Source organism: Rana temporaria, chromosome 2, assembly GCF_905171775.1.
Source record: "Rana temporaria chromosome 2, aRanTem1.1, whole genome shotgun sequence".
In the NCBI taxonomy this organism is placed as follows: domain Eukaryota; kingdom Metazoa; phylum Chordata; class Amphibia; order Anura; family Ranidae; genus Rana; species Rana temporaria.
In genome coordinates this window covers 254,444,850-254,467,736 of record NC_053490.1, presented here as the reverse complement: position 1 = coordinate 254,467,736, position 22,887 = coordinate 254,444,850, and the positions used below count along the sequence as shown (strand labels likewise).

The 22,887-nt window shown below is 41.3% G+C and overlaps 1 protein-coding gene across 1 annotated transcript in view; it reads left to right on the top strand.

The window, feature by feature from the left end:
- Positions 1-22,887, top strand: part of NXN (nucleoredoxin) — a 157,473-nt gene that overhangs the window by 116,006 nt on the left and 18,580 nt on the right. Inside the window, exons 6-7 of the mRNA XM_040336786.1 lie at positions 2,790-2,969; positions 16,437-16,561. Of these exons, the coding sequence (XP_040192720.1) occupies positions 2,790-2,969; positions 16,437-16,561 (305 nt within the window). The remainder of the gene's footprint in view (positions 1-2,789; positions 2,970-16,436; positions 16,562-22,887) is intronic.

Here is a 22,887-nt window from a genome sequence, read left to right as displayed (position 1 = left end):
CTCATAACTACTGTGTCTCGCCAAAAATAAGACCTACCATGAAAATAAGACCTACTGTGATTTTTCGGGGAGGGCTGCAATATAAGCCCCACCCCGAAAAATAAGCCCTAGTTTAAAATGGTTGTAAAATCCTAGAATCCTCTCGATTTACAGTATTATATCATGTAAACTGTGTATGTTTCTGTAATCTAATTGTGCCAAATACCTTTGGTACAGTGCCGGTGCTCAGCTGACCTCCTGCTGCTCTCCTCCTCTTCTCCTAGCTGTCAGCGGGGGATCTCGCCCCCCCTATGCAGTACTCGGAGCGGAGAAGAGACCTCTGGTGGGTCACAGAAGTGTCGAGCAGCAAACCGTTTGCATTATATAATACTGTTATAGAGTGGATTTTAGGACTTTACAAACACTTTTTTACTTGGTTCCACTTTGATTCCTGACAGGCAGGCAGGCAGGGAGGGAGAGGGGGAGAGAAGACGGCACATTACATGAGAAGATCTACCCCGAAAATAAGCCCTACTGTGTTTTGTTGCCAAAATTAATATAAGACCTGGGCTTATTTTTGGGGAAACACTGTAGGTGAGGCACAAGTTGGTGAGAGGAACCACATTGTGCAGAGGGGGAGCAGGTTTTTGACACACCTTGAAGTGTCAGATATCTGACGCAGCCTGGCAGTAGCAATGGGATAGTGTGTGAAGAGACAGAGCAGAAACTGGAGAAGCAAGTCTTCCTGGTGTTTGTCAAACATGTTGTATCCAGCAGGCAGGGCTGGTGCTACCACTAGGCAAACTAGGCAGCCGCCTAGGGTGCATTGCTGCCTAGGTGTGCTCGACCATTGATTTCCCTCAGCGTCTGCATGCTCTGCAGGCTGCAGCATGTAACTAACTCAGTCTCAGTCAGCTGCTCTGTCTTGCCAGTAGTGTAATTAGAGGTGCAGCGCTAGAGGAAGCAGAACCGATGCTTCCTGTATAGCGCTGCCTCCTGTCCCATGGGCAAGGCAAAGGGGGTGGAGTCAGGAGTGGCGCCAATGGGGGCGGCAAATTAAGTTTCACCTAGGGTGTCAAAAATCCTTGCACCAGCCCTGCCAGCAGATACGCATAGCAGACTAAATACTTGTTGGTTCAGGGTCTGCCTAGTGGAGTAATATTTTGTAATGTGCACAATATCATCACATTGGTTTAGTCTGGGTCTGGACTCTTGCTCTTGGAGGTGCTAAATTTAACCAAGAAATCAGGGCAGAAAAGGTGTGTAGAGTAACATGATTCAATACAAACCGCATTAGCTCCTTAGCAAGGTGCTGCAGACCATTGAATTAACACAGTACCTGTAAGCACTGATGCTGTAGAAACTAGAGCTGAACACTGAATGAGTGGAACTGGCATTGGGATTTTAGTATCGTCTATATGCGGTTCCAAATGCTGTGCCTGGGTGTATAAAATGTTTCACAAAGGAAATCGAAATAGTTGTTTGAATTAAACAAAACTTGCAAAAAGCAAATTTTCCCAAAAACCATACTTTCATTGAAATGGTAGATATTGGGAGCATACTTAACTAGTGCAGTAACAGTGTGATGATCTATGACTGTGAAGTGCCTTTGACAGTCTCCTTCCTTGTTCCAATATTTAAGAAACAGAAATAGCGGGAAATTAGTAAAATATCTCAATTCAATTCACAAATCTGGACACTCAACATAATCCACTTCAGTACAAAACATTTTGTCCTGGATCATTTATCAGGCTTTTTGATTACAATCCCCTTAATGCAGTGTTTCTCAATTCCAGTCCTCAGGCCCCCCCAACAGGTCAGGTTTTCAGGATTTCCCTCAGATGAAAAGGCTGTGGTGATTACTAAGGCAGTGAAACTGATCAAATCACCTGTGCAAAATAATGGAAATCCTGAAAACCTGACCTGTTGGGGGGGCCTGAGGACTGGAATTGAGAAACACTGCCTTAATGTAACCTATGAACTCTTGTAAAGCGTTTCCTTAAAGCGGTATTAAACCCAAAATCCAAAATGTAATATATTGCAGTTTAACAATCCTTGGATGTGGTGGCTGCATTTGTTTTTTTTAAGATTTCCTCTATCGCCTCTCCCCATTTTCCCCTGGTTATCTGGCCAATAACACACCTCCTCTATTAGAGTGCCCTCATCCTGGATGAATGTGCACAGGGGGCACAGCAGACAGCAGCATTGTCAGTCTGGGGGTAGGGAAGTATTAAATGTTCTAGCAGATTTCAATATACTAACAAATTGAAGCCAAACTCTAGCTAACGCATTATAATCTTAGAGCAAATGTTTTTTTTTTTTTCCTTTTGGGATAAAGATTTTTACATTAATAAAACTGATCATTGTAAGCACCCCTGTCCATGGTAAATGGGTTTTCTCATCCCTGTAAACCGATAAATCTTAAAGAGTGCTTGTTCTGTTGAATTTTTACCATGCCGAGGGGAGCAGTTGGGAGGACAATAAAAACGCAGATCAACCATTTGTATTTACCAACCCCAACCACAAATGTGAACAAAGCCTTTCTTTAATTTTTACCAGGTGAAAATAAAAGAAAGAAAGAGCCTAAAAAAGAAAACTAATGCAGCCACCACATCTAAGAATTGGTAAGCTTGCAGTATAATGTTTCCTTTTGGGTTTAATACCGCTTTAATTATGATAAATAGATTCTAATCAGTGTGAATTTTTTGATGTTTTTATAATGCTTAGAAGAAAGCATTGGCAAATTGTTTTGGCAATATTATCCTAGTTATCTGTACTAAATTGTTTTGTCGTCTTCTTTCCCCATCTAGGAATTCCCAATCTTATTATTTTGGATCCCAAAGGAGAAGTTATTACACGACAGGGAAGAGTTGAGGTCCTTCACGATGTCGAATGTAAAGAATTTCCATGGCACCCCAAACCTGTTGTGGAGCTTACAGAGTTAAACGCAGTGCAGCTGAACGAGGGGCCGTGCCTCGTCCTCTTTGTAGGTATGGAAAAAAATTGATGGTATAAAATATATACATTTTGATAAGATTTGCTTGATTCTTAAGTGTGTGTGTGTGTGTGTGTATATGTGTGTGTGTATGTATGTGTATGTATATATGTATATGTATATATATATATATATATATATATATATATATATATATATATATATATATATATATATATATATATATATATATAAAAACAGGCAATTAGGGTGTTCTAGAACAAATAAAAAAAATTACGTGGAATCAAGATTTTTTGGTGGAAATTCTGAATACATTCAACGGATACATTGGAATGCTTGACCAATGTTATTTTCTTTTAACGTTCAATTTTTAAATGAATAGATTTTGCAAAATGAAAACCACATACGCTGTTAAAAATGTGTTTAAGAAAAAACTTTTATCTTGTTCGTTCAAATTTTTTTGTTATTGAGGTCAAAAACAAACATCATTTAACCCCACAAATGATTCCAAAATCGAATGAAATCTTCAAATGGAAAATTATGAATGAAATTCTACTAGTGTATGGCCATCTCTTCCAGGACTGTTGTTTTTGCTGAACGTGTTCCTTGTGACTTTGGATGTATGTTTAAATTATTGTCTAGGTGAATACATTTAGGACTGCCTCCTTAATGGTATTGCATGATGGATAAATATCTGCCTGTTCTTTTTAGCATTGAGACCAATAATCCTGACCAAATCCACAATTCCTTGTTGGGAAAAGCAGCTTTAAGCCTGCAGGGACATGCCATATGCCTGCAAAAGCGAAACTCCAGGAATTATCTTTGACAACACACATTGGTCCAGCTTGGCACAATGTAATTAGCTATATTTTATACGTATCTGGAGCACCACTATGGATGCTTAAAATCACTGCAGTAATAGGGCCATGTAATGTAGAGTGAATTGCGCCAACTTGTTAAATATACAAATAAATTACGACTCATCCATCCCTATGTTATCAACAACAATTGGGTGTGCAATTATTGTAAACTTTGTGCTCTATGAATATGGTATCTACAATTACCTATATAATACTAATTAAATTATATGTGCCATCAATAACTATTCTAATGACAATTTTCTTGCTGCAATTTTCAAATATAATGTGCAAAGATAAGTGCAATGTAGATGAGATTGGATTCCTTTACACACAGCCATGATCTGCTCAGGCTACTGCAGTTATGCTGCCATTCCGACCAGGGAATTTCACAGATCAGAACTGCAATATAGCAGCCAGCTACATACTCTGCAGATCGTAGCTGTGTGTAAGGGAATTGGATCTCAGCTATGTGCTGTGTGGGGAAGCGGAGCTCTGCTGCCTGTGCCCAGGTTGTGTGCAGGGATGGGAGGAAGGAGTTCAGCATTGTTGCCAACAGTTTGAAAAGATTTCCAGGGTCACATTTCAGAAAGCCATTGTAGACAGAGAATGTACTTTAATTAGGAGAAGGGAGATTCATTCAAAATGGGCGTGGTTTTACAAGCGGCATATCATTAACCCAATGCAATGCTTTGATTAAACATATAAGAGAGCTGTAGGTATGCTATGCCAGCATAGCTTCAGGTTAGCAAAGTATAGTTTGATTAGGGCAGTACAGTGTTAGGGTGTTTTGCCCTTATGGCTGATGATCGAAGACTGCCTGGGGTGCTGTGTCCACACCTCTCTTACCTTCTTCAGATGCGGGATCAGTGTGAGCGAAGGAGTCTGTGGGAGGAGTGGAGGAAGCAGACCACCTGCTCCGGCTGCCTCAGGGAGATATTGAAGATCCCCGAAGGGACAACTTAACTTAACCACTTGGCGCCCAGAGGACGTCATATGACGTCCTGGGCTTTGTGGTGGTATATCTGAATAATTCCTGCAGCTACAGGCATCATTCAGATATTCCCGTTTTCAACCGGCGATACCCGACACCATAAGAATGATCATAGCGGCTGTTCTGCCGATTGATCGTTCTTACGGGCGGTGAAAGGGGACGTTGTTGTCCCCCCCCCCCCCCTCCAGCCACCCTCCGGTGCTTCTCCCGACTCACCGCTGCAATCTGTGAGTTGGAGAACGGCTCAGCCGGCCCCGGATGCTGTTCATAGAGATTTCCGGCGGACCAAACGGTTGCCGAAGTCTCTATGATCGTCGGAGGCCGGGCACGATGTTATGACGTCAAGCCCGGCCTCTGCATTAAAAAAAAAGGTCGCCACCTCAGCTATGAAGCCGTGATTTTTTTTTTTTTTTTTTTTAGGCTTTCCAGTCTAGTGGTGAGATGTGGGGTCTTATTGACCCCATATCTCACTGTAAATAGGTCCCGTCATGTCATATTCCTATTACAAGGGATGTTTGCAAGTGATCCAATTTTTTTTTATTTATTTTTTTAAGTGTCAAAATAAAAAAATTAAGTAAAATTAACAATAATTTTTATTTTTTAAAGTGCCCGTGTGCTCGCACGCAGAAGCGAATGCATACCTAAGTCCCGCCCACATATGAAAACTGTGTTCAAACCACACATGTGGAGCGAAAGCAATAATTCTAGCCCTAGACCTCCTCTGTAACTCAAAACATGTAACCAGTAAATAAGCGCCGTCTATGGGGATTTTTAAGTACCGACGTTTGGTGCCATTCCACGAGCGTGTGCAATTTTGAAGCGTGACATGTTATGTATCTTTTTACTCGGCGTAACTTCATCTTTCACGTTATGCAAAACAAATGGGCTTTACTGTCCCCCTTTTTTTTTTAAAGCATGAAACTGTTTTTTTCCCCAAAAAAAGCGCTTGATAAATTGCTGCGCAAATACTGTGCGAGATAAAAAGTTGCAATGACTGCCATTGTATTCTCTAGGGTCTCTGCTAAAAAAAAACACATATTGGGCCAGATTCTCGTAGTTTGGCGTAACTTTGTGCGGGCGTAACGTAACCTATTTACGTTACGCCTCCGCAAGTTAGACGGGCAAGTGCTGTATTCTCAAAGCACTTGCTCCGTAAGTTGCGGCGGCGTAGCATAAATAGGCCGGCGTAAGCCCGCCTAATTCAAATTTGGAACAGGGGGGCGTGTTTTATGTAAATGTTCTGTGGCCCGACGTGATTGACGTTTTTCACGAACGGTGCATGCGCCGTCCGTGGAAATCTCCCAGTGTGCATTGCTCCTAATACGCCGCAAGGACGTATTGGTTTTGACGTGAACGTAAATTACGTCCAGCCCCATTCACGGACGAGTTACGCAAACGACGTAAATTTTTCAAATTTCGTTGCGGGAACGATGGCCATACTTAACATTGGTACGCCGCACTTACGCCACCATATAGCAGGGGTGACTTTACGCTGGGAAAAGCCTAACGTAAACGGCGTATCTGTACTGCGCCGGCCGGGCGTACATTCATGAATTTGCGTATCTAGCTGATTTACATATTTTGGCGCGTAAATCAGCGTACACGCCCCTAGCGGCCAGCGTAAATATGCAGTTACGATCCGACGGCGTAAGAGACTTCTCGGATCTAATAGAAATCTATGCGTAACTGATTCTAAGAATCAGGCGCATAGATATGACCAGCCAGACTCAGAGATACAACGGCGTATCTGAAGATACGCCGTCGTATCTCTTTTGAGAATCTGGCCCATAGTGTTTGGGGGTTCTATGTAATTTTCTAGCAAAAAAAATATGATTTTTACATGTAGGAGCGAAGTGGGCCTGAAGTGGTTAGACAACAGGGGAGTGGTACAGGCAACCTCCCCCACCCCGCTGAGCCCCATGCTCAACCAATCATCGACCTGTAACGGCTTGCAAACAAACAGAAGTGACAAAATGTTTCTAACATCACAGCGGGAACAATGAAAGTTCCTCTCACTCTGTCTAGTGCACCTGATGCATCGGTCCCGGGCTCCCTGGTGGAATGGGCCCCCCTTGTGCCTCCTGTGAATGTGATTCAGTGACTTGGATCACTTTTACTTATAAAAAATATTCCAGCTATAAAGAGGGACACCAGGATTATGGCTGTAGCTGCAGCCATAATGCTAGTATAACCACCTTTATATGAGGCCGTATATATACGGCGGTATTGAGGTGGCAATAAATATAAACTCTTGATTTCATTATTTTTGGGAATGTACCCTCCCTTTACAGTGCTTTTTTACATGTAACCAAAGTGTGTGCACAGTATATTATAGTCTATATAAATAACACAACTGATAATTGATATGTAAATGACACAAAGCAGCTGAGGAAGGTTTGACATCTAACCTTGTGCACATACAGAGCACATTGTTAGGTGTTAAGTAGTCTTGGAAAGTGTTTATTTAACCTGCTGACCCTCTTTCATAGCATTTGCATTGTTTTCTAAATTAGCAAATAGGTCAACGTCAGTATAGCCATTCATAGGCAGCAGTGCCCAGGGTTTTCTTTCGCTAAGATAGGTGGAAATTAAATATGCTGTCTTAATCATACAGTACAGGATTTTTTTTTTATCCAACTTAAGGTGATTGGAAGTTGGCCAATTTTTTTTTTAGAGCCTCCCACAGAGTGACCCATATATACCCACCCTCTTTGTGAGAATCCAGTTTTTTTCCTGTTCTCTGGAGAAGTATTCTTTTTTTAAACCATTTTTTTCCTCTGACACTTTTATCAGAAGCAGACTTACAGCTCTGACTATCCAGAAGCTTCTGGACCAGTTACCCTTGGTGTGCACCCTGGGACTGTACCCAGACCCCACTGAGTGGAGCTGGCCTGAAACCTTTGCTTTCAGCACTAGAGTCCAATCTGTCAAAGGTGTACACAATAGAGTTTCTATTTCTGTCCCCCTCCTCACTTTTTGCTGTCCAACCTGCCAGCTTTAGACCAAAATAAGGCAGATTTAAGAACCACCTTGCACCAATTTCAAGCACAAAATTGGTTGTACCAGTTCCTTAAGAAGAATGTTTTCACCGTTTCCATTCAAGCCTATTCACTGTACTAAAACAAAATGAGGGCATCCGCCCAATACTGGACTTAAAGCTAGAATTCCAGATGGAATCAATATGATTTGTCATTGTTTCAGATGAAAGGAATTTCTGGCATCAGTAGACAAGATGTCAATCTACACATTCATGTTTTTCCCTCGTATCAAAATGTTCTGCATTTTGCTGTGAGGGAGCAACACTTTTATTGTGTAGCACTATCATTCGGCTCTCCTCTGCACCCAGAGTCTTCACAAAAGTGCTTGCCTTGCTTCTGGCTCTTCTGTAGACTCGTATGACAGGTTACCTGGATGACCTCCTACTGAAGAAGATCTCGGCCAGAATTTTCCTTGCCTCAAGAGAAGGTTGCTTCCCTAAGGTCCAACATAAGAACCTCCAGATCAAGATGGTACCTCCCAGTTCCATTTTGCATGAGGATTCTGGGCTTAATTGTAGCCTCCTTCAAGGCATTTTTTTTGTCCAGTTTCACTCCAGACCTCTTCAATCCAATATACTTTAATTGTGGATCAAGAAAATCCAATACTTGGATCACCTAATACTTCTGTCCAACCAAAGTTCTCCCTAACATAGTGGGTTTCCAACTCTGCCCTGGAGTTTGGAAAGTCATTCCTTCGCATGTCTAGGAAGGTGGTGTCAGTGGATATCATCCTTAAAAAGGTTGTAAAGGCAGAAGGTTTTTTTTATCTTAATGCATTCTATGCATTAAGATAAACAGCCTTCTGTGTGCAGCAGCCCCAGCCCCCCAAATATATCAGGTCCCTCTCTGTCCAGCAATGTCCACGAGTGTCTCAGCCGTCCTAGATTCTCCCTTCTGATTGGCTAAGACACAGCAGTGTCGCCATTGGCTCCTGCTGCTGTCAGTCATCTAGCCAAGCATCAGAGAGTGGGGGTGGAGCCGGGTCAGGCTCAATGTCATAATGGACACAGGGAGCTGTAACTCGGCTTGGGTGCCCCCATAGCAAGCTGCTGGCTGTGGGGGTGCTGAACAGCAGGGTGGGGCTACGAGCACAGAAAAGGCACTCAAGAAGTGGAGGATTCAGGCTGCTATGTGCAAAACCACTGCACAGAGCAGGTAAGTATAACATGTTTATTTTTATAGGGAAAAAAAATACTTTACAGTCACTTTAAGGGCTGTGGTGTACTTTAGAACTCTGACTGTCCAGGGGAACTGGAAGTCAAAACTTCTGTGATCTTGATAAGCTCAGTGGTAGATGTGTTTTTTAGTGAGATCACGCCAGTCCTAACTGTGGTTCAGGGCTTGTCAGCCCACTTTAATTAAACAAACAAAAGTAAAGTTCACAAAACTGTTGCCTACGCAGGAGATTTTGATCAGCAAACAGATAAAACAAATCTGAGCCATCTCGCTTTCTGTTTAGCACTACTGCTTTTTCACTGGTCAGACTGTCTCATCTATTTCTTCTGGCTTACTGAGCCTGTAGTTTTAGCCCCTCGCTTTACAGGCCCACTCCCTGGCCTTTCAGTAGGGGATTGCCAGGCACCCTGGGCTCCCTCACTCATCTAAGACCTATAGACTCCCTTAGTCCCCTGGTCCTTTAGGCTCGCTTAGCTGTGCCAACTCTCAGACCTGTGGGCAAGTAATCTCTCCTTAAGTTCTGTCTCCTGAGCACCACTAATGGGAGTTACGCCTGTCTCCTAGATAGAGCACACACCTGCCCCCTGATGCAAGCCCTGTCCTATTGTCAGGTTCTTGCTTTGGAGTGTGTACACCTGCATGCTTACACAGCTTGAAGATCTTCAAAAGGCAGGATTTTTGGCTTCATTACCTCTAAGACTCTTTGATGCCATCGGATTCTGGATGGATTACAAAACCCCTCACTCTATATTTGTGAAAACCCTTTATAGATCTTGCCTACTTTTATCCAGTTGCAGGACCTAGCATGGTCTATAACACAATTATATTAAAAGGAATTTTGACTTGACTGTAAATTGTTTATTTTGGAGTACAGTACAGGACAGAGCCCACCTTCCCACCCCAGTGTCTTGATTGAAACCTACTGCTTGGTGCACTCTGTGGACAGTTCTAGCAAGTTCTTTTGCCAGTGTCCAGTCACCTGAAGTCAGCTGCATTTAACTTGTGGTCTATGAATACAAGTCTTGTGTCCTCTACGCTAAGATAAGGATTTAACAGGCAGGTCAAAATGTATTTTATTTCCATGTACATGCAAGGTCAAAATGTTTTTTATTTCCATGTACATGCAAGGTCAATCCAATTTTTATTTCGGTGGTGGACCATTTTGCTGATCTAAATAGAGAAAATTCTTAGATATGTTAGAGAGATCCGTTATTTGGATCTCAATCTTTGGATTAGAGGTGATCAGTTTAATACTTCTACCTTTTTTAAGGTCACCGACCGGAACTCATTCATTCCAATGAGTAGCTGTCACCATAGTCCGTGGCTAAAGGCAGTTCCGAAGAGCCAATACCTTAGGCTCCGTAGGAATTGCTCCGATCCCAAGGAGTTTTTTCGAACAACCGACGTCTTAACGGGCCGGTTCCTGGAGAAGGGGTACAGTAGGGAGTCCTTTGAGGAGACCTTGGAATCAGGTCTACTGTAAGGGCTGACCTACTGAAGGAGAAGGCTCCTCATGAGTGTGATCAGTTTCCAGTGGATGTTTATTTTGTCACCTCTTATTCAATCCAGCATCGAGGTGTCAAACAACTAATCAGTAAACATTGGCATATAGCTAGAAATGACCCTGTCTTGAAAGATCTGTTACCAGAGAAACTGAGAGTTATCTTTAAAGGTGTGCCATCCTTACGCAACCATATAGCACCCAATGTCCTGAACCCTCCATGTAGTACTAATGGTTTCCTTGACCAACAGACTGTTTTTTATCAATGCAGACATTGTAGGGTCTGCTCCTACAATTCGTGTAGGAGCAGAAAAACCACTATGTGTAGGTCTACTGTCACACAGAAGCTACATTGTATCAAACCCTTCATTACCTGTGCTACCACAGGGGTGGTCTACCTGCTGCAGTGCCCGTGTGGCCTACAGTATGTGGGCCGGACTAAGCGACCCCTACAGGTTCGCCCAAATGAGCACATCACCAATATCATTTCAGGGTTCAAAAACCATTCAGTGTCCAAGCACTATCTTTTAAAACACAACCGAGATCTGTCCAATACATTATTTTTGGGCATTGACAAATTTAAGCCTAATTGGAGGGGTAGTGCTTTTGTGAGAGAGATATCCAAGCTGGAAATGGTTTAGATCCACCGGTTGAAGTCTTACACACCACATGGCTTAAACATTGACACTGACATCAATGCTTTCATAAACAATTGGAGCTTCCCCCCTCCCCCCTTAAATATTTTTTGCACTATACTACAATATAATTTGTATTGATGTAGTTTTTTCCAAACAAATAATTTTTTTTTTATTTCTTGACACAATATTTGTGAATTCCCCTCTTTAAATACAGGGGTCTGTATTTATTAACACAAGTTTCATTCACTATTTTTTATTATATGGATATGTATTGCGGTTTCTGTAATACGGATCTGCAATCCTTCCATTTCTATGTTCACATTAAGAGTGATTAATATAATAATATGATGATAATTTTTATCACATGCACATTTTTCAAGGTTAGTGCTTACTTGTAGCTGTAGAGAAAAATGTATATTTCTCTAGTAGAGGTTTACACTGCAATTTAACATTAGTTGCTGGTGCTATTATACATTTTTGGCCATATAACTATGAAGTTGACTCCTTTCAGGGATCTGCTTTCCATTTTTTAAAATTTTTATTATTTATTTTGTTCATATTGTTCTTTGATAAGAACTTTTAATACATGTTTCTGATTGATGCTTATCATAGTCCGTTATGGGCTGGATCAGCTCTTTCCCATACTCAAAATTGAGTTTTTTCTATTTCCTGTTCCTTGTGACCAAAGCGAGGCTTGGGTATATATAGCGGTGAATCATTGCAGAGCCCATCCCCATTGAAAACGTCAGACTTATGATGAAACGCGTCTGGGACGCCGTGCAGTGACGTCACCGCGTTCAACGCAAGGAGGAAGGGCTCCTATTGTGCCAGCCGGCATTTGTTTGTACATGCCTACATTTCATGGATGTCTGTGAGTAGGTTTTTATCTTTATTAAACCTGATTTTTAAAAGTTATCACGCTATGGTCCGGTTTCCTTCTTATTATGGTATGACCCACGGATTGCTCGTCTGACACACATCTGAGTCTCCATACTCTGAGGATAATCCCACTGTGGTTCCGTTCACCCTGGTTTCATCTTGCTGTTGGATCACTATACACTGCTGCTGTTTATCTGCAATCTAGTAAGCTGCTCTCCATGTGGTGGTGGTTTCCACAGATGTCAAGTGCACCTGGGTGTTGTTCGTCCTGATCTCCAATATCTGAGGTGTTGGTCCATTATTCAACCTTTATTTGGACTTTTGTTAATTTTTGTTATATTTGTACCTGCCTTGTTTGCTGAGTATATATATTAGTTGGCGCAGTTTTTCTTTTTTTCATGTTGGGTGAAGATTGGCTGCATTCAGCTCTTCCCAAGATGTGACACTGATGTGGCCTAGAGGAATTTCCCTTAAATGCCTTAAAGTGGAACTATGCTGCATCTGAGCGCCATAAACCAAAAAACGCAATTTAAATAATTTTTATTTTCAAAGCAGACTCGCCTATCCATCCATTCATGTCTTTGTGCTTTATTGTGCATAGAAACTACTTTGAAAACACCCCCCCCCCCATTGCATTTCTGACTGTGGCCATCTTGAGTAAGGGCGGATGTTTTATTTAGCGTTTACTTCCAATAACCCATCTGCCCTTAGTTCAGGCATGCATTCAGGGAGGTGTGCTTAACAAAAAAAACACCTCCTCCCCTTCTGAAGATTCCTGGGATGTATGACATAATTTTCCTAGGCATGGAGACCAGGAAGTAAATGAAAAAAATATACAAAAAAGTTTAAAACAAGTAAATATGATATACTTTCCTATTTATTATTGCTAGCAGCATAAGGATTAAAAATAGTCAATGTTAATTAAGAGTGAAGGTCTGCTTTACTAGGCATAAGTAAAACTGTGACTTGATTTTTTTTTTGTGTAGCGCCCTGCTCCTGTTGAGTAGGTGCTATTTTGTAAATTTAGTTACCTGAGCTGTAGTTTAGCTCAGAGGATTATACCAAATTGTGGGTTTCTGTTCCAGTCCAGCTGTGTTGCACATGTTCCCCTTGCCTGCAGGTGTCGCTGTCACCGGGAGTCAAGGTTGGAAATGCAATAGGCTGGGTGCATTGGGTGCCTTCTTCCCAGAAGCAGCCCAGTGGGCGTGGTCAACCTGCTGTGCATTCTGGGGGAGGGTACTTAATGGACAGACCCCATTCTGGCGGTGTCTTCCGATCCTGACCTGATGGCCCTTCTGGCCTCAGGGATGCGCTGACAGTGTTTTCCGGTCTCTGGGCCTGCTGGCCCGAGGCTCCGCAGCTGAGAGTAGGCCCAGGAGTTTATGGTGCCTACTGGTCCAGGGGTGGTCCTGTGCTGTCTTGCCTGCAGGAAGAAGCCGAGCAATTGGGGACTCAATTGAAGGACGCATCCGGACCCACTTGCCTCACTGTGCTGCCGGCCTGGCTGAAAGATTGAAATCTTGCTAAGTGTATGCGTGGTTACCTGATCCTATGGCAGAGGGCTGCGTATTTACCCAATGACACTTATTAAGTCTGTGGCAGAGACTTTGAACAAGCTTTGCACTGGCTGTTAGAGTGGGCCTATTCGGTGGTTGCTAAATCCAGCTTGGAACCGATTTGTCCTCTGGATCTAAGACTGTACCCATGATTCGCAAGCAAGGTACCTGAATCTTCCCTATCCCTCTACCCCTCTGTTGGCGAACCTGTTTAATAAAACTCTTGAAGAAAAAGAAACCGAAGTGTTGGTGCGGACATTCTTTTTGAAAAACTCTTCAGGAGGGACCACTAGGACGAGTGTGGTGAACAGTAAGGTAACGGCAGGCCCAAAATTAAACCAGCAGCTCCTTCGGGGTAGTGCTACATATGTATATTATCTTATAAACTTATATTTTGTGCATAGGATTCTCGAATGGCTTACCTCAACCAAAATTAAGTATGACTATAAATGGTTGCCCAAGCTGCATAATCTTTATATCCCGTATATGCACATATAATTTACTAGTACAGAGAACATCCTGGTTGCTAGGCTATTTCATGTATTTCACGTTTTACAGAAAACACACGAGACTAGACCCCACCACATTTGTCAGTGTTTCAGCAGTGTGATTAAGCTGCCCCTGCAGATACCGTGATTTGCTGATGGAACCGAAGGACGGTTCTAGAAAATACTGATCAGCATAATAATGTTGAGGATTGTAAGCTTATTGTAAAGAAAATGCATCTTTTGGCACATGACCTCCTGATTTGCTTTTACTTGTTTGATTAGGGGGGATTGGACAGAGACAGCCATGGCCTAACATTCCAATTGATATCCCATTTCATGCACATTTATGTGAACTGACAAGCAGTGCATCACCAGTGCATAGAGCTTTCAGACTGGAAGTAAATACACAGCTCGGTAGGTCTCCGTGACAGAGCATGTCAATGGCACGTAGACAGCTGTATTGTAAAATTGCTTTTGGTATGCTGCAGACATCCCTAAACTCTGAAACTGTCCCTGAACAAAGCTTACGGACAAAGATTCTGTATGACATTAATCTGATTTTGGAGGTTAAACCATAGTAAACATCTCACACTGCCGGTGTCCCAGCAGAGCGCTTTGTAAAAGCAGCTTCCTCCGCTGCTGTTTGTTATCCATAATGACACTAGTTTCTAGAGTAACGGGGCAAGGGGTTGTTATAATGTGCTTCCTTTGTTATGGGCAGGTTATTAATTCATGGGAAGCAGCGGGTGTTTAGCCTGGGAAGGGAAATGTTTCCCTTGTTTCCTGTTTCCCTGCTGATTGTGAGATCTAGCACTAGAAAGTACTCTTGTATGTTATACTAAAGTTTCCATTTCCATATCGGTTCATTTTCCTCTTTACAACCACAACCTCTAAAGGTTAGAAGTGATTTGTTCATAAATATATATATAAATATATATCTATACACACCCCTGTTAAAATGTCAGGTTTCTGTGATTTAAAAAAAGAGACAAAGATAAATAATTTCACATATTTTTCCACCTTTAATGTGACCTATAAAAGGAGCTGCAGGAATATCTGGCAAGTACTGGCTGTGTAGTACACGTGAAAACAATCTCCCGTATTCTTCATATGTATGGGGTAGAGTGGCAAGATGGAAACCTTTTCTTACGAGGAAAAACATCTTAGCCCGGCTAAATTTAGCAAAAACACACCTGAAGTCTCCCAAAAGCATGTGGGGAAATGTGTTTTGGTCTGTTGAAACCAAGGCTGAACTTTTTTGGCCAGGATTCCAAAAGATATGTTGGGTGCAAAAACAGCACTGCACATCACCAAAAGAACAATATACCCACTGTGAAGCATGGTGGTGGCAGCATCATGCTTTAGATTGTTTTTTCTTCATTTGGAACAGAGGCCTTAGTCAAGGTAGAGGGAATTATGAACGGTTCCAAATACCAGTCAATATTGGCACAAAATCTTTAGGCTTCTGCTAGAAAGCTCAACGTGACAACGACCCAAAGCATACATCCAAACCAATAAAGGAATGGCTTCACCAGAAGATTAAAATTTTGGAATGGCCCAAATCTGTGGGGTGATCTGAAGAGGGCTGTACACAGGAGATGCCCTCGCAATCTGACAAATTTGGAGTGTTTTTTGCAAAGAAGAGTGGGCAAATATTGCCAAGTCAAGGTGGGCCAAGGTGTGCTGTAATAAAATCAAAAGGTGCTTCAACAAAGTATTAGTTTAAGGGTGTGCACGATTATGGAACCATAGTTTTTTGTTTACTTCCTTCCACCCAAAAGATTTCAGTTTGTTGTTCAATTGAGTTGTACAGTTTATAGGTGACATTAAAGGTGGAAAAAGTTCTGAAATTATTTATCTTTGTCAATTTTTTTTTACATCACAGAAACCTGACATTTTAACAGGGGTGTGTGGACTTTTATATCCACTGTGTGTGTGTGTGTGTGTGCAATATATATATATATATATATATATATATATATATATATATATATATATATATATATATATATATATATATATATATATATAGTAGTGAATTCGTAGTGAATTTAAAGGCTTTATTCAAACCTGTGAATGTACATTATTACGTATGCTGTAACGTGAAAAAACACTCTAGATGTGAATGGGCTGTTACACTACTTGATTATTGCTATTTTTCTTTCATTTTCTGATTTTGAGTTCTGCACTGTATGTCTGATAAATATGTAATCCCCATTTTATTAAATTCAGACCGCAAATAAACATTTACAGGAACTATTTTTTTAATTCAATTTTTATGCGTGGCTGAATTCATTTTTGTATGTCTGCCTGAAGTTGTGCTTTATAAAGGGCTATTTTAACATATATTTTCACTGCTTTGTCATTCTTTTAGACTCTGAGGATGAAGGTGAGTCGGAAGCAGCTAAAGAACTTGTTCGACCCATAGCCGAGAAAATTATAGCACAATATAAAGCCAAAGATGAGGAAGCACCACTACTGTTTTTTGTAGCCGGAGAGGTAAGTGGGGAGAAAAATAAATGCATTTATATTGGTGATGTCAAAGTACATTTTTGTGTTTGAATGTTCTGTTAACATGAGAATTATAAAAAAAAAATATGGTAAAAAGAAAAAATGTATCTTGCGCCAAATGTGCAATTAAACAAAGAATTAAACTAAATATGAGCGGCACCTCAAAAAAACAGTGGATACCACTGCTGCAAAGTGGATTAAAAAAAACGGGTGAGTGCGCTAATAGCTATTACATAAAAATAACTATAATCAAAAATAAATTAATATATAAATGAACAGCAAGTGAAACACCAGCCTACCTAATATAACCTAAATATCGAAAAAAAAACATGTTAACATCTAGTCCCCATCGTGACAGGTGCCTAATAGATAAACTTGATAATTAGTGATCATTAAAGCGGTAGTTCACCCTGTTTGACAACTTGTGACCACTAGCACTGTTTTTAAAGAACATAGACCCGGCGAATTTTTTTTTTTTTTTTCATGCGCTCCTTACCTGTTTCCTGGTCGATCGTCCCACCTGTCAATCATGTCCTCCCGCGGGGAATGGGCGTGTCAGTCCATTCTCCCCCGTCCTGCCACTCACATTTCTGTAACTCCTCTGTCGACGCGCTCAGCTGTAATCGCGCGACATCTCCTCGTAATCGCGGAAATCTCCTAATACAACGGGGCGTGAACTTCAGACGCCAGCCGTTGTTATAGCAACCATGCAGTGTTGACGCCGACGCTCGCCGTCAACACTGCACATCCCGGAAGAAGACCCTGTCGGCTTCAGTATGCCCACAGGCAAGATGGAAACGTCCATCGCAGCAAAATCAAACTGATCTTTTTCCGAAAAAGAGCGCATCGGACGGCTGGACGTGTGGGACACCCTGTTAGGGAAGGAGGAAAGGTAAGTGCTGCACATTATTTAAAAAAAAAAAAACCCACATCCCGCCGAACTACCGCTTTAAGTGAAAAATAAATGAATATAATAACACTATTTCATAAATAATCACAATAACATAAATTCAATAGATTCATGTGCTGCTATGAGTCCATAGAACTGTAGTGTACTGCAAGATCCACAACAATTGCCACGAACATCCAGTGAAATAATATCCAGTGATAAAAGCTGTTAATGGTCCACCTTCACCAACTCTAATAAGGACACCCACAAAAGTGCTCAAAAGGTGGCAGCTTACCACAAGTAGTTGACCCTTTTACTGAAAAAATTGGTCAAATGTGCTTCATAGCAAGTTGGCCTTTGCTATTAACAGATGAAATAAGCAGATAATGGAACAGCCTCTTAACCCATGGAGACTCAGGACGGCATATGTAAATAAGCAGATAAGGTCCGAAATAGTGTAATCCCGTTTATTAAACTTAACAATGTTCCCCCAAGGCTTTTTCTATGGTCAGGTGATGGATTGGGGATTGTAGAAAAATGGGAGGATCAAATAAGACAAGATAAAACCGCCTTTTTACACCATGTGCAGGATTAACCCCTTAGGTTCCACATTGAGTATAACAAGCATGATTTACTGCACATACACACTGATTTTACTGCTGTGGGTTTAGTAACATTTATTTTATGGTAAATTATGTGTACATTTGAATACCTTACTTTGGGCCTTTTGTGATAAGCCAGGTATTAGCCATAGATGGTGTGTCGTGTATATGCTTGCCTATTATTATCTTTTCATTTGAGTCCACAGATGTTAATACACAGGTGTTGGAACATAACAGTCAGTCGTCTTTAGGTTCCTAAATGTATATGTTTTTGCTGGTGTATATTTCTGAATATACAAAATAAGGGACATGCAAAGAAGCCTTAGACCCCCTTCCACACTGGGACGGTTTCCAGGCACTTTAGCACTAGAAATAGCTTCTGCTAAGTGCCTGAAACCGCCTCCCATTCATTCCAGTGTGACTTATCACAATCAAGCAGTGCGCTTGTGGGACGTTCCAAAAAGTCCTGCAAGCAGCATCTTTGGGGCAGTTTGGGAGCGCTGTATTTGACGCTCCCAAAGTGCCCTGTCCAATGGAATAAATGGGCAGTGCTTTTTGAAAGCAACGCAAAGCGGGAGTTTATAGTCTTTTTGGAGGTTAAAAGCACCCCGCTAGAGGCCAAAAAGTGGTACAAGAGTGCCGCTTAACCTCCCTGGCGGTATGATTCTTTCTGGTTTTAGGCGCTGAAAGCGGTACAATTATTTTGCATGGAAATTTGGAGTTTTATATTGTAGGCCTGCAATTCTTAGGAATAAATCACTTAAATCTGTCCAAACAAGAGTCTAGTAGACATCCCGGGTATGGTAAAGTTGGAAACACAAAATCATAAATTATAATATAATAAATAACTATAAATAATTATAACAAATAATAATGTAATTATAATAAAAATTATTCAATAATGTAATCAAATCAAAAACAGTGAAATATGCTCAGTTGCAGAATTGTCGCTGTCATTATTTTTATTGTTCGCTGACGAATTTCCCCACAAATCGCTATTGCTCAATTCTGCAAGTGATTCTAATTTATTATCGCTGTTTTCTAGCTGCTCTAAAAGCACTTTTGATGTAAAGGGACACTTTTTTTTGTTGCTATGGACCATCTCCATTTTTCAGGCAGAAAGAACAGTTTTTATAATATAAAACTGCATGCAGGACACTGGACAGACCACTAGGGACAAAGGGGGGTGTGTAATTATTTGATACAGTACTGTAATCTGTAAGAATACAGTATACTGTATGTGTATTGTGTGTTTCACTTTTTGAATTTTGCGCCAAACTCCATCGTCGTGCGAATCGAGCGAGGAGACACAGCAGAGGAGCTCGTACACACATCGGGGACACATCGCAGGATCCAGGGACAAGGTAAGTAACTCTCCCTGTATCCTGCAATGCGATCCCGAGTCTGGCTCGGGGATACCGCTTTTGGTATGAAAAATTCACCCCGAGCCAGACTCAGGAATATCGCTACGGAGGTTAAACAGCGCTAAAACGAGCGGTGCTTTGGCACTAACGGCCGGCGCTTTCAGTGTGAAAGTAGTCTCATGCTGCGTACACACGATCGGAAATTCCGACAAGAAAAGTTCGATGTGAGCCTTTGGTTGGAAATTCCGACCGTGTGTATGCTCCTTCGGACTTTTGCTGTCAGAATTTCCGCCAACAAAAGATTGAGAGCAGGTTCTCTATTTTTCTGACAGAAAAAGTTCCTATCGGAAAATCCGCTCCTCTGTATGCAATTCCGAGGCGCAAAAAAAACACAGATTTAAACAGAAGAGCCAAACTGCCTATTGAACTTCATTGATCTTGGCTCGTTGTACGTCTTGTACATCACCGCGTTCTTGACGGTCTAAATTTCCGACAAGATTTGTGTGACCGTGTGTATTCAACACAAGTTTGAGCCAACATTCAGTCAGAAAAAATCCACGGTTTTCTTGTCGGAATTTTCGATTGTGTTTACGCGGCATTGGAATCAGAAATCGGAACTGAAGGCTGCAGTGTAAAATAATGGTTTTGCCTATTTGATTATGCAGTGTGACTGGGTGTGTAAATCACAAAACTAGCAGAACAGAATTACAAATAATTTGGCATTTACAATCATTAACATACAGGTATATTTTGACTGTTTGGCCATTTGTCTAGAGTGCTACTTTACTTTGAAATTACTTTTTGTACAACAGTAAAAACATCTGGGTCAGTGTTGATTTGTAAGACTTCTCTGTATTTGATGAAGTTATTAATAAAGAAAGTATCAACAGCCATTCGAAAATAAAAATACACGAGTGATGAAGACATTTTATGAAGTTTTGTGTCTCCTGCAAACAGATCCTGTGATATACTTTCCAAAATATCAACCGTGTGCTCTGGGAAGAGATGAATTTGGTTTAAGCAGTTTTGTATTCTGGGTGTAGAGAGGAAAGTGAGAGCTGCATAGTACAGGGCACAGAGCAATCTACAGGAAATCAAACCTGGATCTGGTATCGCATATTACTGGGGGAGCTGACAAAGTACACACAGGCTTCCTAATTTTTCCTGCAAGTTAAACACCATAAAAAGGTCTAGAAATGAAATCCTTCTCATTCCCATGTGTAGTTGCAGAGTATGCTCAGCTCTTGTATACGTGTTGTATACTACCAATCTTCGACCAATTAGTCTGGAAATACATAGTCGTGTAAAATCAAGCACTGCAGCAGATTTGAATACCCCCTTACACAAGCTTCTTCAATAGTTGCAACTTGGTTTATATGCCTCTACCTTCAGTTGAGTAAACATGGGGAAACAAGCTGCTGAGACATCCTCCATATAATCCCAATATCCCAATAATCCCAGACCAATACATATCTCCTGGACATCTGGGCACAGTAATGAGTGATGGCACTTCATACTCCTGGATTATGGCTTAAAAGTGCTTGTACCAAGGCACACCCCCACCCCTTCACCCCACTTCTGTGGAGGATCAGGAATACCTGTTGGGGAAGATTATTATTAATAATATAAAGGATTTAAATGGTGCCAACAGTTTGCGCAGTGCTTAGGGAAGATGTAACAGATTTTGTGGAACGCAAGTGGAAGGGGCCTGATGAGCTCAGACTCAGCTTTTTGGTCCTTGGAGGTGCTTGTACAGTGGTCCGTATACCCTATCCTCTGATAACTGGATCTATTCTGACTCCCTGCCTTTCTCAAGTCACTCAGCGAACCACACCATCCTCCTCCTTCCTTTCTAGGGAGGAATTTTCTGTAGAGTGTCAGAGTTCATGGGCAGAATGGCTGGCATCATAGACGCCATGGGCAGAAGGGGACACAACCATGCCCCTCCAACCTCTCCTCCAAATTCAGTCTTTGATTTCACCAATAAACCAGATGAGATGTTTTAGGAGAAGGCGGATATTGCAGAAGAGGATCCTACGCCCTTTAGAGGCATCGGATCAGTAGGACACCCCTAGTACAGAAGTTTCCCAAACTGATATTTTTGTAGATGCAGTATACACTTTCTTAGCATTGGATGCAAAAGGCTGCTGACCCCAGGCTGTCCAGTATGGGATCCTTAAAATTCCTGAAACCAGCCAAGAAATTTCCCCCCAAGAAATTAAAGGAGACTATTGCTATTCTAGTAAACACTGTGTGTTCTTGCTTAGCATTAGAGCAACCTGATGCTGCTCTCCCCAGGGTGTCCAGTATAGGGACTGGCCTCACCCTGAAAATATATTACCTCATCCTAATCATTTCACCCAACAGTATCCTATTGAGGATTGCTTTTTTTGGGCAAATGGATACTCCCTGTGGTGGATCCTGCCATTTCCTGCCTTAGAAAGACCTGCATGGCCCCCCTATCAAGACTAATCTTGTGTTTAAAGACCTGGTAGATGTTTTATATTAGAAAACAGTTTTGAGAAGACCAGAGTTGGACTAAAAACACAATTTCCTGTAGTCTTGCAGGACTGCAAGATTCCCATCATTTTGTTATGTTCATTTGTGGTATACTGTATGTTTTGTATATGTCCTTCCACTTTAATGTTTGTGGTAGTGCATTTCCTGTTCCTGGAGGAGGTTGCCTATTTTGCCAGTTTTTGGAAATCGTGTTGGAAAGATCAGTGTTTGGTTTTGCTGACAGTAACACTATGGCAAGGTTTAGTGATTTAATCAAGGAACTGCTTGTAAGAAATAGTTTCAATCCATGGAATAGCATTTTTATAAAAATAATTGTTTTTATAAAGCACAGTTCAGCTCTGACTCCTGGAAAAAAGAACGGGAGCGTGCCAAAATGGCAAGACAGAACAATATGCAGATGACTGAATCCTGTTAGAATAAGGAGGTGTACATAGTTTTCCATAAAAGGCTGCTTTTTCAAAGCTCAAAATTAAAAATGGCACAAGATTCACGCATGTTCCTTATATCAACATTCGTGATATTTTATTCTCTCAGGCACTTCAGCATACAGATTTATTTGGTTATTTGCTGTTTAAATGAATTTCTGTATAAACAGTTGTAAAGCAGAGGCGAAAGTCTGCATTCCTGAAACCAGATGTGCACCTTCCTGATCTTTATCTGTACAGCATCTACATCATTTGACAGATCACTTCTCAGCCCGCAGAGGTAACTGTAAGAATTCCTGCATTAAAGCCAAAGGAATCTTTAGTACTTACTAGCAGAGATTTAAACCACTTAACATATCTGTGCTCCCTTTTGACGTTATCTTGTGCCACTCTTGAACTCCAGTGTGTGCAGGATAGGTACTATGCCTGTATGGTTATACACTGAAACTGCAGCTATAAAGAAGATTGGTTTTCCGTGACAGTTGCTGTCAAAAAGCTGAATAACTATGGTTCC